At 57.7% G+C, this 25,135-nt stretch overlaps 2 protein-coding genes across 10 annotated transcripts in view; one reads left to right on the forward strand and one right to left on the reverse strand.

Moving 5' to 3' along the window:
• Positions 1-871, forward strand: part of SLC41A3 (solute carrier family 41 member 3) — a 64,754-nt gene extending 63,883 nt beyond the window's left edge. For both annotated transcript variants that reach the window (XM_033416047.2, XM_004285468.4), the window contains one exon: positions 1-871. In XM_033416047.2, coding sequence (XP_033271938.1) covers positions 1-210 — 210 coding nt within the window. In that variant the 3' untranslated portion in view covers positions 211-871.
• The window catches only part of ZXDC (ZXD family zinc finger C), a 27,886-nt gene continuing 3,571 nt past the window's right edge, over positions 821-25,135 (reverse strand). The window contains exons 4-11 of one of the 8 annotated variants that reach the window (XM_033416043.2): positions 24,302-24,432; positions 20,902-21,072; positions 17,625-18,274; positions 16,724-16,786; positions 16,048-16,132; positions 3,686-3,810; positions 2,886-2,984; positions 821-1,945 (exon numbers count right to left, since the gene is read on the reverse strand). In XM_033416043.2, coding sequence (XP_033271934.1) covers positions 1,859-1,945; positions 2,886-2,984; positions 3,686-3,810; positions 16,048-16,132; positions 16,724-16,786; positions 17,625-18,274; positions 20,902-21,072; positions 24,302-24,432 — 1,411 coding nt within the window. In that variant the 3' untranslated portion in view covers positions 821-1,858. Of the gene's footprint in view, positions 3,811-16,047; positions 16,133-16,723; positions 16,787-17,618; positions 18,275-20,901; positions 21,073-24,301; positions 24,433-25,135 lie in introns of those variants that run through there. The other 7 variants (XM_033416042.2, XM_033416044.2, XM_033416045.2 and 4 more) reach the window with 7 other exon arrangements.

The raw sequence follows: 25,135 nt of genomic DNA on the forward strand, positions 1-25,135 counted from the left end.
GTGACGATCCTGCTGTACCTGGCGGAAGCGACGGTTCGGCTGACGTGGAACCGGGCCCTGGACCCGGATGACCACTGCATCCCCTACCTCACGGGGCTGGGGGACCTCCTCGGGACCGGCCTCCTGGCACTCTGCTTCCTCGCCCACTGGCTACTGAGGAGCGAAACGGCGCTGGATGGCACTCCAGAACCAGCATCTGGACCTTCCTAAGGAGCCCAGGAGAACCCTCCCTCGTGCCCATGGAAACAGGGTGTGGTTTCTTCCCAGCCGGACCCCCAGAGAGGCTGACCCTGGCCTCTGCCAGTCAGCCGAGGACGCGCACACACTCTGGAGCTGCTGCTGCCTGAGGTCAGGAGCGCTTGCCGGCGAGGGTGTGTGCCCGTGTGGAGGGGAGGGCAGGGCGCTACGGCCTGAAGATGCTGAACCAAGAGGCTACCTGTGCACTTCGCGGGGGCGGGGGGGGGGGCACTGTCTGGAGCCCACGCAGCCCGGCTGTAGTGCAGCAGGAAGGACACCCTCTGTCCCCGAGCTCGGGACGCTGAGCCTGGCTTCAGGGCTGTCGTCGCTCAGCCCTTCCCAGGACAGGGCCGGGCCGTGCCCACCCCTTCTTCTGCTCCCAGCATTCCTGTCAGTGCTTGCTCTTTCATCTCTGCTTATTTTAATGATCAGAGAAGTGTAAAAATAAAACTGGAACCCCAGTTGCACCCCGAGGTGAGTGTGGGGTCAGTCCCAATACAAAGAAAGACAGGACGGGGAATGAGCAAGCTGGACGGTGGGTTATTACTACGGATCAAAGGAAAAATGTCAACTTTCCACGTGCAGCTGTACAAAAACTTTTAATTCATTCACTCACATGAGGAGTTGGGCCCAATGCCAGCAGGGACCTCAGTGCCCAGGAAACGGAAGTCCTGAGCACCTCAGGGGGACACCCACTGGGGGTGTGCGGGACAGAGGTCCAGCCGCACGGCCCGGACTCCCCTCCCGCAGGACAGGAGGCCGCCGGGCCTGGCTCCTCGTGGAGGGGCCACTGGACGACCCGGGGCTTCGGGGAGCACCATCTAGAGATGGAAACACCCCCTCCCCCATGCAGGACACAGAGGAGTCACGGTAGAAATCAGAACCAGAAGCCCAAAAACTCAAGAGAGACAAACAGAATGGGCAGAGTTGGGATGATTCCCAAGCCTGAGAATCAAAACAGCATCTGAACAAAAACACTTCGAAAGGCACAAGGCAAAACACCGTTTCTGAGAGCCCGTGTCCGGCCCACTGACTTGTCTCCTTCTGCAGGACAGACCTCGCTCCGTGAAAACACACGGTCACCCTCAACAATGCACACACCTCCGTGCTCAAAACGTGGCTGTACAAACCGCTGTCCAATTGCCATTAGATGTTACTACCCAAATACAGAACTCAAATTCATCACTTTAAAGGTTTAACTCCATATTTGGTCTGTGCAGGGGCTGCGACAGGGCCCGGGGGCCTCGTCACCCGTCACGTTCCCCTGACACCAGGCCACCTGGGCCACTAGACCCGGTGCCACCCCAGCTCAACCGCGACCCCCACCGAGGGCGGGGACAGCCTGTTCGCTCTCAGCCAAGATGCCGCGCCCAGTGCTGAAGCCCGTCAGAGGCCACCGCGGAGGCTCCGTCCTCTTCCCTAGGCACGCAGCAAGCCCAGGCGGATGCAGGCTGCGTGCACAGCCGAGCGGGGAAAAGGCACGCTCTGCCCTGAGAGGATGGTACGGCCCCAAACAGCTCCCTGATAAACGTAAGAAAAACACTTGCGAAAATGTACCCAAAGTCTCTGAAGAACGAGGCCAGCCTTCCAAGTGGCGCCCTCGGCCCAGGCAGAGCTGGTTTCACTGCAGGGCCCACAGGCCGACCGTGCTGCCCGAGCTCCACATGTCCTCGGGCCCAGTGGCCCCTCCAGCTGCAGGGAGCACCTCCTGCGAAACCAAGCACAGTGGTGAGCTCGGCAACCGCAGCACAGCGCAGGCCCACACGCGCCCCTGGCCTCCCTTAGTTGAAAACGCTCGTTTTCCCCCTATTTTATTTAAGCATATATTCCTTGAAGGAAAACATTTTAGTATCAACAAAACTAAGCACTAAGCAAAGGTGAACTCAGTCCTCTGCTCTGCGTTTCCTCAGAGATGAGACTGTCCTTCCTGACCTTTGACCCTCCCCACTCGCTCTGGGAGCGCCCCCCACTCCCAGTCACGGTCACAAGCTGCTGTCCACGGCATCAGTGCAGACAGGCTCCAGCCACGTGGCCGCACCACCACCACCCAGCCTGCCACCAGGGAACAGCGACCCCCTGCTCACTTGTACACGACCCTGAGATGAGGAACGCCCGACGGATGGAGGGGACGGCCGTGAGGCCGTCCAGACGCTGTGACCGCACGCCCTCCAGTTCACCCCCACCCCGCGCTCCGTTCAACATTCACTTCTAACGTTACGGAAAATGTCGAACAGCCCAATTCGAATATAAGAAAACCAAAATTACTGTTTGTTTCTTACATACACGTTTGAAATTGGATAAGCTACATCATTATTTTATACCCAAATCTCAATTATCTACTGCCACTCATACTCAGCTTAGCCTATTTCCCCACAGGCTAAAATCTGGCCCGCCCAACTTCCACAATTCTAAACGTATGACCCTTGAAGACCATATTAAATTCCACCCCATCTACCGTGACGAGTGAATCCCAGCTGTACGCTCCACCTTTTATGTCTCGATCCCTTAGCCACCTCTTCCACAAAGTGGAAAAACACACTGGCAACCCACCCAGCGAGTCCCATGCAAGGCCACCTCAGGGAGACACCTCTGGAAGCCGGAAGCTTCACGAGTCTCAACAAACCCAAAGAGCAGAGAGGCATCCAGACCTGGAGGACGTAGACGGGCATGACAGCAAGCAGGGGTTGGGAGACAGGAGGCTGCGGGCCGGGCGCCAACGGGAAGACCACGTGCCCTGAGGGGTCATCCTGGGAAGGCAACCGCACATGGCTCAGTCACCTTGGCCCGAGGAGTCCCGCTACCTTGAGACGCAGCAGAACCAGCGCACCCGCCTTCCAGGGGCGGCCTGAGGCCCAGCAGTGACCGGAGCCCTCCCCCAAGCCCAGCTCGAGGCCCAGCTGCATGGCCCCGCGGCCCGAGAGCCGAGTACACAGAGGTGCTCAAAGAGGCTGGGTCAGAGCCATACATCCTCAGCGTTTAAACCTCTTCTCTCCCAAAACCCTTCCAAATCATCTTCCAGCCCCTGGAAAGCGAGGCTGAAGGTGACAGTGTCCCCAGAGCCACGGAGGTGGGAGCAGCCGCAGGTCCCCAATGGCCCGGGCCCAAGAGGTGGCCAGCCCTGCCCTGAGGGCCTAGTGCAGCAGAGAAAATAAGAGAGAAACAAGCTCAGCACCATTTCCACACAGGCCACCTCCTCCGGGTGCATCCTGGCACAGGATGAGCACGCTGCCTTCACCCGGCCCCGTGAGGACAGAAGCCAAGTCCTGGGACCCGGCAGCACAAGGAGCCAGACGCACTGCCAGTTGTCTGCGGTGCGGCTACAGGACCTCAGGCAGGAGCGGGATGGAGTGCAGAGGGCAGGTTGCAGGGGAGCTGGACACGGGGAATGCGTGGGGAGTGACGGACAGGAGGGATGCAGGACGGGGCAGGACAGCTCACGAGCTCTTACCTGCAGCAGCTGGACCTGGACGCACGGCAGAGCCACACCGGGCACTGCGAGGCTGCCCCACAGCCAGGCTCCCGGGCCGGCAGGGACGTCACCTTCTCCTGTGCTCAGTGCGGGCCCCGCGGCTCCTGAAACACACAAGGCCCCCAGACTCACAGCCGCTCAGCCAGAGGGAAGAGGCCGAGACCAGGCCTCCGCTTAGAAGCTGAGCAAGGCTCTCGTGTCTTCCGCACAGACGGCTCAGGCCACACTGTCCTCAAGGGTGGATTCCTCTTCACCCTCGAAGCCTGGGGCACGCGGGGTCCCTGACACATGGAGCATGACCAAGCTCACGGAAAAAGAAGGGAGGGAAGCCGGCTGCGTCCCCTCCGCGCCCCGCTGCCGGCACCTCAGCACCTGCTAAATGGCTCTGTCCAGCTTCCTTCGCAAAAATCATCACTTTCCTGGTTTCATAACAACATGCTTTTTAAAAAAATCAAGCACAAAGAAGAAAGAAAATATCCTAACACCCAGAAAGGGTTTTTCTGACACAGGAACCCTGGATTCAAGCCTGGTTCCACCACCAACTCTCCCTGACCCTGGACAGGTGAGCTGAGCTCTGGCCTGGGGCTCCCACTGCAGAGTGTGGGGAGGATGGACCACGTGGATGTGCTCAGGGTGCAGGACCGAGCCCAGCGCAGAGCGAGCACCCAGGGGTGGAGGCGCTGTCACTGCTGGGCAGACACAGGCATGGAACGGCCTCACAAAGACGACCTTACGGTGAGCAGCATAGCGGCATACAAGCTCACTTAACAGAAGCACCCAATTAAATGTTGAATTAAGCAACGCCAAGAGAACGAGTGAGGCTGAAAGACTTGCTACTTCCAGAAAACATGTCTTCAGGAAAACACCTAATTGACCTCAAGTCAAAGATGAAAAGCACGAGAGGCTGGCCAGCTATTTAGGTTCTGTCTCCCTTCTGCCGGGCACGGTTGGCTCTGCTGCCCGACGAGCCAGCCTGCGGGCCCCATCCCCGGGGTCTCACTGCCGACCCCCCTCCATGTATGTCCTCTGGGTCCAGCCCCCATTCTCCGCCTGCCCCAGGAGCCTGACGCCCCTGCTGCTCCCAGCAGGACTCACTCCCTCCCCTTCAACAGGGAGGAATTCGATGTCCTCCCTGTCCTCCTGGGGCCTGTGCTGTTCCAGCCACCTCTGGAATTTTACCTGAATCATCGTTATGCTTTGAAGCCTTTTATCACCCTCAGATATTTCCCCGCAATACAAATCTGTACATAAATTGAAATTTTACTTATTTTTAAAGTTTTCTTAAATATATTTTCTGGAAGTGAACATTCTTCACCTGAAAAAGTGAGTTACCATTGCAATTATCAGAAACGCAAACCCAGTCAAAATAAGACATTAAACTTTGATAATTATAAAATATTAAAAGGAAGATTACACTGAAAAATGCATCCAGAGGAGTGCACTGCCGGCCTGCTCCCAGGTGGCTCGTGTCTGCCTGAGCACTGAGACTGGTAAACATACATTGTTGCCAATTAAAAAAATGTCTTAATAAAATACTCGTGTGCTTTAGTTTCATCCCAACTATTCAGCTGAAAATTCAGCTCATTTATGTTGGACGAAGCCCATGTAACATGGTCAGCCTTACTCTGCTGAAGGGTCCGACTTCATTTTTCAATCCAAATGAACATACAAAGACATGCTTCAAGGAATATCATGAAACCACTATGGAGTTAAATTAAGGAAGCCACCAAATAATGCATCTTTTGAAGTCAGTTTTAAAAGTAGGCAAGATTCAAATGATGTATATCTAATATTCATCGTGTAGTCATACAGCGTAAAGATGAGATGAACCTGAGCCATTTCTCCTTATTTACGCTGCAGTGACTCAGTGCCAGCTGTGTGGGTCGCGCTCTAAGTTATCTGTGAAACGAGAGCTATGATCAAAGCTTTGCTTTCATTCATGAATGTGGGCACGTATGCTACTCAACTAGGGGGAAACTGAGTAAAAGTCACATGTACAAATCAGAAATAAACCCCAGTCATTGTGTCTACACATCACGATTCCGCATTTCCTTCATACTTAACGGAAGACGGGTCCACACTGCTAAAAAGCGAGTAAAACTAGAATATCACTGTTAATAAGACCAAGCGAAGTCAGTTTTAACTACTGTATCAGCACACACCTAACCTGAAAGGAATCACAAAAGTCCTCTTTTCAACGTGTACCTTCAATCCAGTGTCTGGGAATCTGGTGACCCCACAGACCCCATGGCTACATTTACAGGAATCGCTGCCGCTGGCGTGAAGGGCTCGCTCTCGCCCGGGGCTCCCCGCCCCCATCCAGATTAACGACCGGCCCGGGACAGGAGGCCCGCAGCCAAAAGCGGCCCTCGTGCGGGCGCCTGTGCCGCCCAGCTGTCCTGGACCCTCTTTTCCAGCAGCTCGACTCACGGCAGCAGCGGGGGCTGGGAAGCTGAGGGTCTCCGGGGAAGTGCGTCCCCCACGGGCCCACCACACGCCCCAACTCCGAGCACCTCGACACGCGCCCCTGGGAGGCCTGCCGGAGGGTGGGCGGGCGAACTGGCCACATCCACCTGTACAGGGCTCGTCCCCGGACCAACCCACGGGGCCTGGCCGAGGGGCTCGGGAAGACCCTGGCCTGTCCCGCACTCTCCCGAGGGGCGTGGTGAGGCTGGTGGAGACACAGCAGGCGTCTGTGGAGGGAAAGGGGCAGGGGAGCCTGCAGTGGCCCCCGACTTGACACTAGGAGAGAACGCATGGAGGCTGCGGCCCCGCAGGCCCCTCTCACGCCCAAGATCCAGGCAGAGCACCGCTGTCGGCACCACAAGGAGGGGACCCTGACCCCCACGGAGCGGGCGTTGCCCAGACTCCCTGCTTGAGCCATCGCGGTGGGTGTTCTGTTACACGACCCCAAATGACAGACTGTGCCATCGGGTACTGTGTCGACACTCAAGACGACCACAAATTAACCCCACGCCTGAGCGTGACGGAGAAGTCCGTCTCTGCGGGTGCCTGAAGGCACGCGGACGCAAACCGAGGGTCGCCACACGGAGTCCTCACCAGTAAAAGATGCCGTGGCGCTAAACATAACGTGGCTCATCTAATTAATAAGCCGATGGAAAGAAAGATCAAACCTCCTTTTCCACGGTGGGGATCCACAAACTCTTACCGGGCAGGTAATCCACACTGAACTGAGTATTCTCCACATTCATCCAAAATGCTGATCTGCGCTGGGTGACTTTAAGGAAGGGAGAGGAGAGTAAATCCAGCCAGCAGATATGCTTCCACTAAGCAGACCTCAAAAGACCATCCTCTTTGGGCCTCAAACGGCAGGGTGAGCTGGACTCCACACTGCACGCCGGACCCCTGGCCCATCCGTGAACTACGGGACCCCCAGCTGCCCTCCCAGGGCCCAGCGAGACCAGGTGAGGCCGGCAGCACAGACCCAGCTCGGACCACGTGCGTGCTCACCCCAGCTCCACCGCGAGGCCCTCGCAAGCACACCCCTGCGCCACAGAACCTGCCCTCCACGCCCAGTGGGCGGGGGGACCACGTGGTCACTCTCCACGGGTTCCTCAGAGCCACAGAACACAGCAAGAAGCTGCAGGGACTGCTCCCTCCATTCCTGCAAGGAAGGAGATCTGACAGGACACAGCACGGACGCAGAGGCACTGGGGCTGAATTCACTGACGTGTTCAGTCCTACACAGCTGTCGAGAAGATGCGCTATAAAAACATCATTCACAAGGAGAGACATTCACGTTATTAACAGGAAAGAGCAGAGTACTGTATCATTTCTTCCAGATAAGGATATACGTGCAGTTTATACACATGGAAAACGACCACCATCAAAACGAAGGACGTGGTCTCCCAGGGCGGTGGAGCACAGGCCAAGTAAGAAGCCACTTCCTTTCTCCCCGACTAAGCCAGCGTCACCAGAGCCACTCACCGGACCCCGCGCTCTGCTCTGCGCCCAGTGTCCCACGGGCCCTCCCACCATTTCTCTTTCCTGAAGACGCACCAAGAGTCTCACAAGTTCATCTTCCACAGGAGCTGAAGCCTGACGGAGGGCTTCAGGTTCCTTTGGGATTTTCAAGGAACTGAATAAAAGATGTAAATCAACACTAGAAGCAGAGCGTTTCAAGCCAGGTATGGGGAGGCCCTGAGCAGGCCTCATCCAGGCCTGGCGTCCTTGTCACGGGGGGTCCCGAGACACCTTGTTACTGTTAATGCCGTTATGAGTGAGATCCGTCTTTCGTTACTTTCTTTCGGATTATTCTAATAGAAAAGCTACGAATCTGATATTTGCAAGTTCGTTGTGCAATCAGCTATCTATCCTTCCCTCTTATTTCTAATGACTGGAGTCAGTTCCCTTGGGTTTATAACCGTCATCGGAAAGCAATCACCGCTTCTCCCTACGTACCCACCCTCCTCCAGACTTCCGCAGATGTGCCTAACGCCCCTGTGCTGTTGCCCGGCTGCCTCTTCCCCACTGTGATGGGAAACGACGCTGCCAGTCTGACTTGCTTACTAGGGAAATCTTTCTGGTTCCTAAGGATGAAGGTTTTATGATTTTTAAAAATCAGCCATAAGGACTTCTATCAACTGCCTTGTTCAGCATCGGTGAGTACACAGCTGAGTGCCCACCCCGACCCCAACCCGAGAGAGGCCGTCATCCGGGCCGCGTGCTGGCTCCCCAGGAGCACCGCGTCCGCCACACTCGTGGTTGGTGAGACACGGCCTTTCCGCATGCGACGTGCCCGGTGCCACCGGGCCCCTGAAGACTTTGCAGCCCTGCACCGTGGGGTCCGTCCCCCTCAAGTTCCTACCCAGAAAATGGGGCATCAGTAGCCACGCCTCAGGCTGCCGTGAGGACGTGGAGAGGGAACGGGGTGTGGGGGAGCCCAGGACACAGGGCATAGGACCAGCCCTCGTCTACAAGGAACTCTGTGGGACACCGGGCGGGACGGGGCACCCGTGTGCCGAAGCTCACGCTGCTGGCCGTGCACCAAGTACAGGCGTGTGTGTTTCCAGGGACGTACAGACGAGCCCACACCCACACGCGCTGATGAGGGAGCAGGGGCACCCTGCCAACACCAAGGGGCCGAGGGGCCCTCAGCGAGGTCTGTGGTCACAGAAGCAGCTGCAACATCACTGCCCCTCAGAGGTGCTTCTCGCTGGGGGTCGGTCGGGGCCCAGTGGCACGCAGGGACGCTGTGGTGTGGCACCCAGAGGGGCTCCATGCAGGCAACAGGGACGTGGCTGACGGTGCACTAAAGCACAGCTCCTGGGCAGCACCTCAGGAGGGCACTGCCGCCCCAGAGTCCAGGAGGGGGACAGCACACAGGGCCAGAACCACGGCAGGGCCGCCCCGCAGGAACGGGCCAGGGAACACAGCGCGAGCAAGGTCCTGGTCCCCTCCTCCTGCCCCGCTCCCAGGACGGGAAGGCCAAGCTGGGCCCACTGGGAAGGGCAAGGTGAGGACCCACCCAGAAAGGTGGATGGACCCGCAGAGCGAGCCAGGGCCGTGCACCGCGCAGGCAGGCCTGCTGGGCGCACAGCCAGCCAGGCCCAGGGCCAGTGGAGGGGGCGGTCTACGCGGACGGGAGTCCTCCGCCCAACCGCAAAGCTGGGGCCTGAAGCACACACAGCCCTGCCCGCTGCTCTCCTTAATCTGCTCCCACGGCTGTACGGATGGTCTGTGAGCAAGAACCGTGAGCGCCCGGCGAGACCCACAGCCTTCCCTGCACACTCTCCAGTCCTGCGCCCACCCCCACCCCGGATCTGCGTCCTGCCTGGGTCGCAGGGTCCCCCGAGGCCCTCACGCACTCACGGAACGGGCAGAGCTGCCCTCGCCGCTGGTCAGAGGGTGTGCTCAGCGGCCAGGCCCCGCCGGCCCGGGGCACCCACACCGGCACCATGCTGACCTCGGTGGGGGACCCCAAGAAGCCCCTGCTCTCCTTGCCTGCGCCGTGTCCCTATGGCTTACTTTCACAAGGACAGGTGGAAGAATCCTTTAGAAAATACCACATCCCTCTTCTAATCACGCTCTCATGAGAGCCCAGTTCTGACAGTGACCCAGAGGCCCCAGCGGCCTGGCCTCCTGCTGGCACCGAGCTCGTTCCCAAAACGCTCCCAGCCAGCTGCTCTGGACAAAGGGCCCGTGCTGAGCACACCCTCCGGACCCGGGCCTCGCCAGAACGGCCCTTCACCCGCACATGCCCACACGGGGCCTCTGCCCCATGCGAGCCTGCGAAGCCTCGTGGGCCGGCTCCTCGTGATGCCCACACCCCTCCTGACTTACTGTCTTCCTTGATGACTGTGATCGCAGGAGCCTCCTCCCCGCAGCGTCTCAGGCCAGTTCTGTCCCTTCCCTTTCAGGTCCCGCCCACTTGGGAAACATCCTCCTTGTGAAGGGCGCCTTCTCCACTGTCCTTCCTCCAAGCTGCGGCCACAAAGGGCACTCCTGCGGCTGAAACGGGGCACTTGGGTAACACCTCAGCCCCATCACTTTCCGGGGATCCTTCGGGTTCTCTTCTGAGTCACCGTCTATCCCCTCCCTGCAGGTCTCACTCATTCCTCTAAGTTTATTTCAAGGGCCAGAAGCTCCGGGACCACACTGACACAAGGGGACGACGGCGGTGCGTCCAAGCAGGACGCCTAGGGTGGGGATGGCTCCTGGCTACAAGAACCTTCCTTCCATTCCTATTTCCATCAGGAACTGAAACCAATTTTTAGAATAAACAGAGGATCTGTTGAGAAGACAGTACAGTTCCTCAGGGACCCTTCCCTGTGAGACCAGAGTAGCAGACTTCCCACCGCCATCACCTCAGGCTCCCTAACCCGCTGCCGAACCCCAAGTGTGTTTTCTGGGGAGCGGTGTTCTATTTTCAGAAGTCACCATCCTGGAGACACCCAGGCCACGGGCGATTCCCGTTCCCACGGCCCCTCGGCAGGGTACCGACCACGCCTCCACCAGGGGCAGAACCGCCCACAGCTCAGCCCCGGAAACACTCGCTCCACTCCATCCACGGCGTCCAACCCCTGGTTTCTGAGTAACGATGATTTTCTGTCTTTTTGGAAAACCACGCATCTTGTTGCAAGGACTCCAAACTTATAATCACGTAGTATAGAGGATTTCTATTTACTTTCCACTGAATCTGTGGAATTCACTTACACTTCCCCTTTATCCTTTGTAAAACTGCTCAGACAGATGTAGCAAATGGCAGCCCAGGAGCTGTACCCACTTAAGGCTGCTCTGTTTGGCCCACACAGATTTTTTTAAAAATCTGAGTAGGTTTTCACACTTAAGTGTCAAAATCAGGATTTCTGACTCTAAGATCTTAGTCTGTTCTGTTTCTGTCTTGGAAGACTCAGCCCCTCCTCCTTGTTCAAGAGGAAGGTGCCCTGCTCGGCGCACCCGCCCCTCCCACACAGAACAACCACCACCAACCTTCCAGGGCTGCAGGCACTGCACCCACCTCAGCCCAGCGCAGCCCCACGGGAACCCCCAGCGCCTTGGGAACCCCCAGCCCCTAGCCCCTCTGGAACCCCCAGCCCCTCGGGAACCCTCAGCCCCTCCGGAACCCCCAGCCCCTCGGGAACCCTCAGCCCCTCGGGAACCCTCAGCCCCTCGGGAACCCCATCCCCTCGGGAACCCTCAGCCCCTCGGGAACCCCCAGCCCCTCGGGAACCCCCAGCCCCTCGGGAACCCCTAGCAGCTGCTCTTCTGCCTGTTTCACAGAGAAGGCTGGGGCCCGAGAGGCTGCCTGCTCAAGTTCACGCCACCACACGGCCACCTGCTCCTCCTGGAAGTCTCTGGCCAGCTCCTATTTCTTCTTTCACCCAAGAGTTTTTACTAAGTTTTGTTTTGTTTTCCAAGTGATTATTACTGTGTTTTACCACATTACGGTCAAAAACATGTAGTACCAAGCTGTTTTTTCCTAGACTTTGCTATGGTTTTCCTGACACCTAATTTGTTCAGTTCAATTTATATAAATATTCCACTGTCATGGAGTAAAATCTATTACAACAACTTTACTAATCCCACTGTAAACATATTTTACATCTTTATTTTTTCTGCTTGTTCTGCAAATAATTAAATTAACAAATTCCAATACTGCTAGGTTTTTATCCAGTTCTCCTGGAGTTCCCTCTGTGCTTACTTCATATTGTTCGCTACTGTAAGTTTTCATATAAATATTCATACAAACGGTCACAAGTCATGGTAAGACCGTCGATTATGTGTGAACAGCAACTAAAAATAGGAAAAGCCTTCTCTGTCCCAATTGTTTTTCTTTGAATTCTATGCTTCCGATATTAGTATTAACCCCTACTTTGTAACTTTTGTTTTTTGTTTTGCTCTATCTTGTCTTAATTTTAACCTTCTAAATACTCCCGTCCACAATATGTCTCTTCTGGACATCGTGTGGTTGGGGTTTTGCTTTCTGTCTCAGTCAAAACAGTGGGGGAGTCCCACTCATTTACGTTTTCACTGTCACACAGACGTGTGTGTTCTGCTGGTTACACCTCCTCCAGTGGGCACCATGCTTTCCTCCCTTCCCTGCCCTTAAAGAGCAGAAAGTGCACATCCGTTCACAGTTCTGAAGTTGGGTACATTTTTTTTTAAGCTTATTCTGCTAACTGTCAGCTTCAAGAATAAAAGTTTCTCTTTTACGTTGAGAAAATATTCTCGGTTTGAGGGGGGAGCCTCAGCACTCAATAGCAACCCAATGGCAACAGTGCTGGATTTTAGACCCTATGTCCACTTTTCAAAGCGTTCAGACTACGCATTCCCTAAGAACCAACGGGTGCGCTGCACTGAACCGCGGCGACACCGCGAAGCCACAGTGCTTACACGACTCGACTCCACCAGCAGTCCTGCTGCTGCAGCTTCTCTACTCTTGGACCTATTACACCACATCCCGAAACCCAGGAGGTCCCCAAACCCAGGTTTCTCCCAAGTTTGGTGCCAAAAAGAACGTAGCAGCAACACGCGACCCAAAAGCACGTGAAGACACTTCACAGTCTTACTCACTTAAGTGAACGCGTTTCACTAAAAAGCCAACACCAGAACTAGGGGTGGTGAGAAATACAGAGTGTGTGTGCCACACTCCCACCCTAAAACGCAACACGCTCTCAATCCGGAGCACAGCAGCGTGGGCTCACGCGCATGAATCTGCTTCCCGGCACGGCGTCCCGAGGCAGCAGCGCCCTGGGGCAACAGGCAGCAGCACAACCTGCACCCAGCGTGGGAACGGACGCCCTGAGAAGCGGCTGCTCCAGGGCTGGGCCTGGTGGTGCCAACAAGTGAGGGGCGTGCCCGGCAGGAGGGCACAAGAATCCACCAGAAGAGCGGCCAGCGGCCAAGTCAACACGGAAGGGATCGATCACAACCAGCACCAGTGACATTACGCTGAAGGATGACGTCAGTGTCTTCCAGCCTGTACTGATACAGTATCGATTATAACCACCACCAGTGACGTTACGCTGACGGATGACGTCAGTGTCTTCCAGCCTGTACTGATACAGCATCGATTATAACCAGCACCAATGACATTACGCTGAAGGACGACGTCAGTGTCTTCCAGCCTGTACTGATACAGCATCGATTATAACCAGCACCAATGACATTACGCTGAAGGATGACGTCAGTGTCTTCGAGCCTGTACTGATATAACTGACTGCACTGATAAGGGGAGAGAAGGGACAACTCTCCCTTCCAGAAAATTCTAATTAATACACGCACAGGTGGAGGGAAATGGAAAATCACCGTTAGACCACCACAGTGATGACAGCACAGGCCAAGCTGTCCTCACCTGCGGACAAGCGGGCGGGTGAGGAGAACGGACCCGGCGCAGCGTGGGACCGGGCTAACCTCGCCCCGTGGCCCAGCCCCTGGGAAGGAGTCTCGAGGCCTCTGGAGCGCGCCATCTGGCAGACAGGCCCCTTCAGACAGTCTGACAATGTGACTCGGGGTGGCAGCCTTGGGCCACAGGGGCAGCTCGGCCTCCAGAGGGGGTGGGGCCGTCAGCACTGACCACAACGCCAGGGACAGGGCGGCTGGCAGCTTCGCTGGGAGTGTCCTCTGCCTGCAGCCAGCTGTACTGTGTGTCCCTTTGCTGCGATAATGCATAACCATGGGTTCTGAGCCCTTCTAGAGAATTCGTGAACCCAGAGAGTCACAGGGACCCTCACACTTGCTGGAGGTGTGAGAGTGCGGTAATCCTGCAGGTCTGCACTCCAGCCCAAAGTAGCCACCTCAAAACAGACATTTATCCCTACAAAGGGAAAAGCAGGGACTTCACCATGGAGGACACAGCGGACCCCACCTTAACCAAGGGGCCAATGTCAGCTTTGCCCCAATAAGTTTACTGCATGGACCCCGACAAGATGCAGGGACAAGGGCACCTCACTTTGGGCCCCCCAAAACACACAGCCTTGGCCCAATCAAGAGAAAGCACCAGACAGACCCGAAGGGAGCGACGCCCTGGACTGAAGGGCCAGCATCTCGACAGGAGCATCTGGAAGGTCGAGGGGCAGACACAGAGGAAGAGGCCGAGGGGCTGACCCAGGACCCTGGGTAGAAGAGGGCCCTAGGGGACCGCCACGTGCACGTGAGGCCCAAGCCCATCAGTGGCCCGTGGCCCTGGTCCTTCCCCAGCTTTGCGGACACACATGATCTCGGACCACGTCCACACGAGGGAGGGTGGGTGAAGGGCACCACAACTGGGGACAACACACATGGAAGCGTGTTTCTGCAAGTCTAAAATGCCCCCAAAGTAAAGGGTCAGGGAAACACACAGCTGGCCCCGAGGGTTCTGGAAAGGGGCTGCGGGTCTCTATTTATCTTCCCCTACCTCCTGGCTGTTACGGGACACAAGAGGGCTTTCCAGGTCACGCGGGGCAAAGGTGAGCGAAGGTGAGCCTGCACACCCCAAGAAGAAGCTCTTCCCCTGCCGTCACGTGTGCAGGCTGCACACTGGACGGGTTCCAGATTTCTATTTCCCTGGAAAGTCGATAGTCAATGAGCGTATAAAGTACCCTGACCACCCCTGGAGGATGCAAAGAAACCAGCTAGCTCGTGATTTTGAAAACTGATTAAGAGAAAAGTGTAGACATTTCTGCTGACTTTCCTGTATGAGCAGAAGTGTTCTAGCTTGAAATGGGAAAGACATCAGCGTCCTCCTACAGCCTGATAATGAGCAGTCCAGACCCGGGGCGTCCGCGGCTGGGCTGGCCGTCAGGGCCCCACAGACTCTAAGTCGAGTCAGAGCAAAGCCTCCAGCCGGAGCGCCTGGTTTACAGGAAACACGGAGACAGTGAGTGACCTGTTACCCTGAAGCGTGAAACCCGCCAACCTGACGGGGCAAACTGCCCAGCCTCCAGCGCACACACGTACGCACGCACACGCACACGCACACACACACGGGCGGGGCTACGAGTGTGAAAGAGACCCCAGACCTGCAACAACCAACAGGAAATACGGGCCTTACTTGGGTGATTAGAATAAACAGGTATAAAAGCATTCGTGGCATCTGAAACGACTGAAAATGGGAACGCCGGCTAGGTGCTGACTTTAAGCAAACACGTGCTGCTAACTCCTAAAGAGGTGATGACAGTGCCTGGAATGTTCTTAAGTGTCCTTGTTTTTAAAAAGATAACGCTGAAATATTACAAAAACAATGAAAACAAAACTGTCTCTACGGATGCCGCCCCAGAGCAGCTCCACTTCCACGGAGCTGAGGCCCCGGTCCCTCACCAACTGTGCCCTCATGGACGCCACCACCACCTGCCACCGCCATCTCTGAAGCCCCCCCCACAATAACCCCCCTCCCCGCCCCGGCCTTCGGGAACCGCAGGGCGGGCCCTCCTCGGCACGAATGCCGACAGGGCCCACGCTCACCAGGGGTCACTATTTACCGCCCCAGAGAGGAGGGCGCTACCATTACGTGAAGTAAGACACTGTCATGTTAAGAAAAAGAAGATGTAAACTAGTATACTGCTCATCCTACATATCTTTCGATGTTTTAAAATATATTTTAGATAAATGTTTTTTATACAATGAAATCTACAAAATAACGTTATTTGAAGAATTCAGCGTCACCTTCACAAAAGGACTGACTCAGTTTCCCTTAAGCACTGTGCCCACTACCCCATTTTCAGGATGGACGGAGGAGGTCACCAACTAGCAGGTCCTGTCTAGTGTTCCTTCTTTAAATTCAAACAAGATGCAGACACTTTAAAATCAGAAGCGTGCCTGCACTGGGGATCCACAGCGCCACATGCCCCCTGGGGGGCTCCCCGAGACGCGCCCGGCCCCCTCCCCGCACACAGCCTCACCTGTGTGGCTCCCAGCTCCTCTCTGCTTTTTTTCCTTGGCTAGTTGAATGGCTCGGGAATCAGTTCTTGCTGAGCCCCCGCCTTCCTGAGACCAAAGAAAAGCGTATCAGTCACGGGACCCAAACAGTAGACGGAGGGGAGCGGGGGACCTACTGAGCGCGGGGTCTGCTTCCTGAACAGACCCCAGCAAAGGCTCAGAGAATCAAATACCACATCCAGTGACAGCGACAGCTGCACGGACTTTGAGTTGGAACCATATACGTGATTTTATTATCCAGAGAAGCGAAGTTTATTCCTTCAAAGTCTAAAACATACTAAAATATTTTACACAGAAAGTGAACTGCAGGCCACTCTGCTGTCTGACACACAGAACCCGTGTGTCCTCAGTGACCAGGACTCACTGACTGCGGCCCCTCCCCGGGTTGCAGGACGTGTCACACCACGCCCGCTGGGCCACCCCGGGGGCCCGGGCCGTGTCCCCCACGGAGGCTGCTCAGGGCAGCTGCTCCACTCGGGGTCCCACCCGGCAAAGCAGAGCGGTAAGTGCATCACTGAACCGGGGCGTCTTCCGAGGGACCTGACGTACGCACACGGGACTGGGAGCGCCGTAGCCCTGCGGACGCACTGCGAGGACACGGTGGAACCCCCATCCCCACAGAGAGAGGCTCGGGCGTACCTGCGGCCCCTTCGCCACGCGCCTTCTGGGCTCACAGACGCCAGGCTGGCCCACGTCACACAGCTAGTGAGAGAACGGACAGGGTCAGGGTCAGGGTCAGTCTCGTGCTCCGCCGGCCCTCGGCCACTGCCGCATCCGTCACAGAGAACGCCGATTCAAAGGAGTAACTTTTCTTTATATCACGGTAAAATAAGATTTAACTTTCTGAATATAAACATCGCCATCACATTTAACCTGCACCACAAAGAAAAACCTACTCGATCACTCCCACCTGAGGCTGAGGTAAGACGTTCTCTTAAGAATCTCTATTAAATTACTTGAAATTATATTAAATGTATAACTGACGTAAATATAGTTAAAATATATTAACTGCCAAGTCTCGCAATTGGAGAAGTGCTCTTATAACCCTCCAGAGACAAAGGCTCCCAGACCACTCCCTTTTTTCGTTAATTCAAATTACAAATTTTTGCATGGTTTTAGTTTCCGTTAAGCCTTAAGAAACATTTGATGTCACAATTCCTCTTGGCCACGACTCCATCTGAGGATCTGCTATTACGTGATAAGCTCAAATGCAGAACGTTTCAACATTATGAAATACCTCAGCTTTTTCAAGAAAAGACACGTTATCACCAAATCACAGAACTCAAAAAGACCTTAGAAATCATGTAGCCAAAGCCCCTCATTTTAGAAATAAGCGAGAATTTAAGGCTCAGACACGTTAAGTGATTTGCTCAAGGTCATAAAAACCAGTCCGTTCCAGACTCGAGACTGGAGCTCAGATTTCCAGACTTGCAGGCGGGAGCTCCATCCTTCCGCAAACCCCTAAGAAACGTCTGCACGCAGATTGATCCAGAACACCGCACGACGGGTGTGAGACGTGACCGAACAGAGCGCTTCATACCAAGTAGAAGCCGCCGGTCCCCGCACCAAGTCCCGCGTCTTTCCGAGGTCCGAGCTCCTCTGCAGGGCTGGACTCCACAGGCTGCGGCGCCCCTCCGCTCCACGCCTGCTGTCTGACGGCGTCGGGGTCGGGGGCCGAGTCTGGTTCCACTTTGATGGGAACCAGCAGCTCCGGGGCACTGCTGTCTCCCTGGGGGCCGCTCGCAGAGGTCAAAGCCTGGGGGTCCCGACTCAAGCTCTTCATGGGCAGAGCCACCAGACAGCCCAGCGCCCCTGGGTCCACGGCCTGCACGTCACCTGCAGCGAGGCTGCCCTGCTGGAGAACCGTGGCTGCCGTCCCGAGGACGAGGGGCCTGTCCGGGCCCAGTGGGACGTCACTGTGGGCCACCAAGACCAGGGGGCCCATGGGCCCTGAGGCAGCCTGACTGGCAGGGAGGCCCCCCCCGAGAGAGGCGCTCACAGAAGTCACGTCGACAGTCAGGATCCCAGTGCGGAGCGCCTCGTCGGAGGTCCTGGGGGCACCACCGCTGTCGCCAGGCGTGTCGGAGAAGAGGACCGCCAGGTCCACGCTGCTGAACTCACTCTGGCCGGGGCTGCTGAGGTCACTGCTGGGCGCGAGCGCGCTTGGAGCTCCCAGCGGAGGGAAGAGGTCTGAAAAGGAAGGAACACTCTGGTGACCTCAGGCCCTCAGAGACCAGGGAGCTCTGTATGTGCTCAAGACGTGAGCAGGCGGCCACCGAGGGGACAAGGATGGTTCTTCCTGCCGCCGGTGCCTGGTCCTGCAGGCGGCCACGCTCTGCAGCGAGGCACTGTGGGGGACACGCCCGGCGCCCTGTCCACGCTGCCCGGAGCCTCGAGCCCACAGGCATCTCCCCAGACGAGGGGCGTGACCTGGGTCAACGACGTTCCCCAAAGTCACACCGCCCAGTGACGGAAGAGGCAAGACTCAAACCCAAGTCCTCCTGGCTTCACACCCTGAGCTCACTCCACCACGAGCAGCCACCCTAGGAGACCAGCACCCTCGTGGAGCAGACACCTGCAGGCCTCGGGCCACGCTGAACCCTGGCTCCCTGACATTTCTGACATCAGCTACGTGGGTCCACGTCCCATCCAGCTCTCTGCCCGCTTCGCGACAAGCAGCTTCTCCAGAACGAGAGGGCGCAAGGGCAGGGACGGACAGTGGGGAAAATCTGGGCTGCCGGCCCGCCTGCCTCTGGGCTGGAGCAGGGCGCCCCAGGGAGCTGCGGAGAGCGCAGGTCAGACACCACACTCTGCAGGCCTGGCCGTGGCCTCCTGGATGGAGCTGCTCCGTTTCCAGGCTCCACCGCCCCCACTGCCGCGGGTCGCAGCGTCTGTGCCCCTCAGCGGCAGACACAGGGCCTGGCCCTCAACAAGCCGCCCTCGTTCACTTCATTGCTGCCGCAGCGCTCTCCCAATACTTGATTATTTGTTATTCAATTAAGATTTTAAGTAATCAGATTACCCTTGGGAGAATACTGAACACTAACGCACTGTAAAGAAGCTTCAATGAATGTTCAAGTTGAGGGTTCATACACAAGAACACCCGATCACCCAAGCCCTAGGGCTCACCAGGCCCAAGCAAACAGGAAACGGAAGCACAAAGAACTGGGGCACAGCTGCCAGACGAGGCCCTGGCCGCCCCTCTCCTGCGGCTTCCGACACCCAGGCCCGGCCTGGCACCATCCCTGCCTCCCAACCCTGAGCGAATCCCAAGCTCACGCTGTCCGGCTGTGGACCCACGTCAAGGTGCCTGTGATGCTTCCACTGTGAACCCATGAAAGAAACCTACTCGAGACGCCATCCCCCCAAAAGTAAATAAACGACAAGCAAATTCAGAACCTATCACCTGCAGCTGTCATGCTGCTTCAACGTTTAAGAACTGGATCAACCTATCATTGCTTCAATAGTCACCCAGTACCAAGGAAACATTCTGAAAGGGCAGTGACCCTCTGAAATAATTAAAACTGGAAACATGTCTCTTTTTCAAAAGTTTCCTTGATAACCTTGATGATTCAGCTCCCTATGAGAAAATCAATAATAATCTAGGCAAACAGGTACCAGTGTGCTCATCAATTTCCTGTTAGCATTTTGCTGATTCCACAAATGTTTACTGGAGACCTGCCAACGTGCAAGGGTCAACATCCAAAAATCATTAAACAAATGTTTGCAGAGCGTCCAGCACTAGGCCACACCACGACCTCACCCCAGCACTTCCCTGCCGACGCGAGCCCCAGCTGGGACCAACGTGAGGGGGACCCGCGCAGCTGCCCACAATAAACAGATGCTCCCAAGCTCCTAGTTATCAGGAGGCGAGCCTGGGACCCCGTCACACACCCGACACGAGACCACGTCACATCATAAATGCCCGGCCTGGGCCACCCCCCGTCACCTACCCCACGCAAGACCACGTCAGATCATAAATGTGGGGCTTGGGATGCACCCCAGTCACCTACCCGACACGAGACCGTGCCACACCGTAAACGCCAGGCCTGGGACACACACCCCCGATCACCTACCTGACACGAGCCCATGTCACAGCATAAATGCAGGGCCTGGGACCACCCGCCCCCGTCACCTACCCAACACGTGCTTCATATAGTGGTGCCCCTCCCAGGATCACAGCGGGGAAGCGGCTATGCCTGAGGCTGGGCAGGCCTGGCACAAAGGTGGCACCGAGCAGGGCCTGGCAGCAGCTGCTCAGGTAACTACAGCTAGGACTTCACCCTCCAGGCCCTGCCAGGAGCAGCAGGCCTGCCGGGCCGCAGAGCACGGTGCTGGGACGGCTCTAGGGAGAGGCAGCCGCCGGGCCACCCAGACCCTCAGGCCCGCCCAGGGGCCAGTGCACGGGGCAGGATTCTCAGTCCCAGGCCCCCAGGTAGCAGGACGGCCAGGTCCGTGTGCCCAGAGTCGCCCCTCTGGGCTCGTCGTGGTTCGCGCTCTGCCCCCGGAACGTCCAGGAACAGCTCTGTCCTGTCTCCAAGGACTCTCCCAGGCACTGGGGTGGACAGGAGGAGCTGAAGGAGCCGGACGCAATGGGGGGCAGGCTTGGAATACAGGACGAGGTCACAGGGAGAGACTCAGAAGCCAGGCTACGAGGGCCAACCCCGTGGAAGCCCCTCAGAGACGAGGGCGGGCGAGAGGGTCAGAGGCGGGAAGCGGCAGAAGAGAGGCCACGGGGCCACGCAGCGTGGCAGCTGCGGTCCCTGCCACGCGTCCCGTGGACTCTGGGCGCCCTCAGGGCCGTGAGCGGGGCCGACCTGGGTGCCGGTGGTGCTGCCTGATCACGTGGGCCTTCACGCTGTGCTTGGAAGCAAAGAGCCTGTGGCAGCTGGACACCGGGCACCTGCTCTTCGTAGCGGCCACGTCCTGCAGGTGCTTCTTGGAGTGAATGTAGAGGCTGCTCCGCGCGGAGAACCTGGCACAGCACCCTGGGCAGAGAGAGGGATGCGTGTTAGCCTGAGGGTCCGCGTCCCCGCTCTGCCCCCCGCAAGCGCCCTCAGGCAGCATCACGAGGAAGCCTGAAGTCCCGCATCGGCCGCAGACAGGACGCGTGACCTGCACAAGCAGGCTGACCACCTCCACTAAGCTGCTACTGGAAGAAAACCTGCGACCCCATGACATCTGGGGCTGGAGACCACCCCAGAGACCCGCCACTTCCTCTCATTACGCCCCTGAGAAGCTGTTGCCCAGACGGGCCGAGCAGATGGCCGGGAATCGAGGCAGGAGGGGAGCCCGGAGTTGGCCCTGCCCAAGTCCGCAGAGCAGACACACAACCGGGGCAGAGGGAAACAGGCAGACCCAGAGATACAGCCGCCCTCGTTCACGCCCCGATGTCCCACTGCTGGAGCTCGGCACGGCGGGGTCACAGGAGGGAAGAGGGGTTCCTGACGGCCACAAGCTCGTCACCTGGTAGGGACACATAAGCAGCCGGCTGTCCTAACACAGGCGGACTAAAGCCCGGGGTCAGGCCGCCCAGCGTGCCGGGAGCAGAGGAGGGAAGGTCTCAGGAGACAGGTCACGTCTGAGGTGCCGGGCGGCGTGGCCACCACAGCAAGGAGGTGCGGCCGAGGGGCTGCCAGGCCACCCGTGTACGGCCGTCTCGACCCCCTCTGTAAAGCGGGGCCTCCACGGTACTCAGGACGCCCAGGAAGGACGCCACTGCGCTATCACGCTACAGCATGTCAGGGAAGGCGACGGGGTCGCTGGGGGCCAGAGGAGGGCTACTGCAGGAAAAGAGGCTACGCAGAGAGGAAACGGCCACGGCAGTAAGGGCTCTGCTACCCCTGAGAGCAGTTCTGAACTGATTTCATTTTCAAACAAAACTTCACACCCGTTTGCCAGGTCAGGCTCAGGTCAGGCTCAGGACAGGGCACTTGGGAAAGACAACAGAGAAGAGACATCTCTGGTCTTGCCCCCGGGGGCCCTGTCGCCACGTGTGCTCCACACCCCCTCCCAGCTGGGACCCTCACAGAGACTTCCCGAGGGCGGGGTCGACCACCACAGGGACGTCACCATGCTGCCTCCAGCAGAGTTTCTACTTGTAGAGATACTTGCGAATTCAACAGGGAACAACGCAGGTATCATTTTAATTTGTATTTCCTTTGATGATCAGAAGTATGACCATTTTATCATGTGTGTCAACGACTACGTTTTCCTAATTACAACATAATCTATTGAAACTTGTGTTACTGCTTTACAAATTAAGGATATTCACACACAGCCCCACACATTTCTACCACGTTACCACCCCGCAAGGGGAAGGGCAGAAGCAACTTGTCAAAGACAGACTTCCCTCCAAACCCCAGCTCCTCAGGAGTCTGCCCAGCTCGCACCCACATTCCGTGGGCTCCACGGCAGGCTGGAGGCCCAGAGAAGCCCCACCAGGCACACGCCGCCCTCAGGCCGCCCCCGTCCACACTCGCTGCTGTGCTGCACTCCCCATCCTCTCCTCCTCCTGCTACTACTACGGGAACGGCGGGGAGTGGCGGCTTCTTAACTTATTAAGAATGTTCCAAACGCCTACAAAACCAGAGAAAATGGTGAAATCACCCAGACTCAAGAACTGTCAGCTCTCAGCAAGTGTGACAAAGGATTCTGGGATGCCTCCGCCAGCCCGCCTTCACCGCCGCCCCCTTGACCAAGCGCTGCCGGTCACCCTCTATGTCAGACCTGCGCAGAGCTCTCAAGGATGCACTTACCAAAAGGAAAATCCTGCCGCCTCCGTCGCCAGCCCTGCCCCTTCCTCTTTGCCTCAATCCCCTCGAGAAGGAGGGAAGCCTCGCCCCGCCCACCCGCCGCCGCCATCGCCGCAGGGGTTAGGCCCCCCCCCCCCAGGTCTCTCCAGCCGCCCGGGCCCCTCAGCTCCTCCTCGCACCGGCCCACTTGCCTCCTTTCCCAAACTTGGTGTTCTCTTGGCCCAGTGCCCACCTGGCCCCTCGCGTCCTCCTCAGGCCCCTCCCGGGGCGCCCTCTGCTTGCCCACCCGCACGCAGGGCAGTTCCCAGGGCTCCACCTGCCGGCAGCGGCAGGTTACTGATGTCCTCTCAGCCCTTAATTAAACTCCCTGACCAGCTGGGCCCCCACCAGCCCCATTGGACAGAAGCAGAGAAGAGGCAGGGCTGGGAGCCGCACGCGGGCGCCTTCGCGGCACCTGTCCCGCCCCCAGCCCGCTTCTCAGGCCCCAGCAGCACCTGCGCCGCCTCCCGAGCATCTGTCAGCAAAGCCCGCGGGCACCTGGAACGCAGCGCGTCCGCACCCACCTCCTGCCTGTGCCCCGTGTCCCCGTCTCAACTGAGACGCTGACCCAGCCGCCACCCCCTCCACAGCACCCACTCCTGAACCCTCGCCAGGCACCATGCATTCTAACTCCCGCCTCTGCCGTCTACGCCGTCCCTCCCTTCCCAGCGCCTGCCCAGGCACCGGCCCATCTGCCCAGGACCCCAGACTCAGCCTAAACCTCCACTGTGGCCCCATCACCCCGCCTAGAGCCCTCAGCCTGCTGCCCACACCGGCCCTTCTGCCTCCCCCACCCCAAGAACCCTCTGGGTGACCTCCTCTGTGCGCCAAGCACCCTGCACGTTAGCTGCGTACCTGTGGCCCCAACCGGAGCCCTGGGGAGAGGCGGGCCTGTGTCTGATTAGACCACCTGGGCTACATTCCAGAAACTGCTCAGCTGGAAGTGGGTCTTTGGTATCCCCTTCTCCAGGTGAGGAAACTGAAGCCCAGAGAGCCTTGCCTGAGTCACTGATTCAGGGAGGGCGGAGCCAGCGTTCAACTTCACAGCCCGAGGGACCCGGCCCTCCGTCCCGGAATCGCGCCTCTAAAATGCCAGCCCGGCTTCACTGCTGTCCAGTCACAGCGTGAGGAGCCACGGCTACGGAGTCCGAGACACGCGCCACGTGCCGAAATGGGCTTTCTTCACACGTTCCGTCAGTGGATCCTCACAACCGTCAAACCCAGAGGGGACTCAGCAGAGCGCCCCCGCAGGGCCCAGTCCCGCGGCCTCACTCTGAATCTGCTCTTTCCGACACACTGCTCCCAAGACCCGGCCACCGGCTAAAACCAGCCGAGCCCACCTCACGGCGCAGTTGACACGACGCACCTCGAAGCAACTTCCACGCATAGTGTCCAGGCGGCCGTGGGGCCGGCTCACACCTACCTTCCACGGGACACGCGAAGGGCTTGGTGCCCAGGTGGGTGACGCTGTGGCCCTTGAGGTGCTCGGCCCTGGTGAACGACTTCCCGCAGCCCTCGACGGGGCAGGGGAAGCGGCGGTCCTCATCGTGCTTCCTGCGGGACAGAGAGCAACAGGCAGTGACCACTCACAAGCAGAGCGTTCCGTTCAGGAGGAGCAGCCTCCCAGAGACCCTGATGAAGCCGCTTCCGCCGCTCAGCAACCCCGCTCCTACACAGGCTGTCCACACCGCAGGGGACACCACCTCACACACACACAGCCTTTTTCTAAGTAGACACCTCAGATCCCAACTGGGCAAGTACAGACGAACCACCCAACCTCCCTGGCTCCCAATGCAGAACAGGAGAACAAGGGGCTTCCCTGGTGGCGCAGCGGCTAAGAATCTGCCTGCCGAGGCAGGGGACATGGGTTTGATCCCCGGTCTGGGAGGATCCCACATGCTGTGGAGCAACTAAGCCCATGCACCACAACTACTGAGCCTGTGCTCTAGAGCCCGCGAGCCACAACTTCTGAGCCCACGGGCTGCAACTACTGAAGCCTGCGCACCTAGAGCCCGTGCTCGGCAACAAGAGAAGCCACCACAAAGAGAAGGCCACGCACCACAATGAGAAGCCCCTGCTCGCCGCAACTAGAGAAAGCCTGCACGCAGCAATGAAGACCCAACGCAGCCAAAGATAAATAAAAATAAATAAATGTATAAAACAAAACGAAACAAAAACAGGAGAACAAGAGCTTCAGTGTCACAGCTGCTGAGAGGCCGAACAAGGGACACAGGCCAGGCGCCGAGTGTCACCTGCA

This window comes from Orcinus orca, chromosome 10 (assembly GCF_937001465.1).
Source record: "Orcinus orca chromosome 10, mOrcOrc1.1, whole genome shotgun sequence".
In the NCBI taxonomy this organism is placed as follows: Eukaryota; Metazoa; Chordata; class Mammalia; order Artiodactyla; family Delphinidae; genus Orcinus; species Orcinus orca.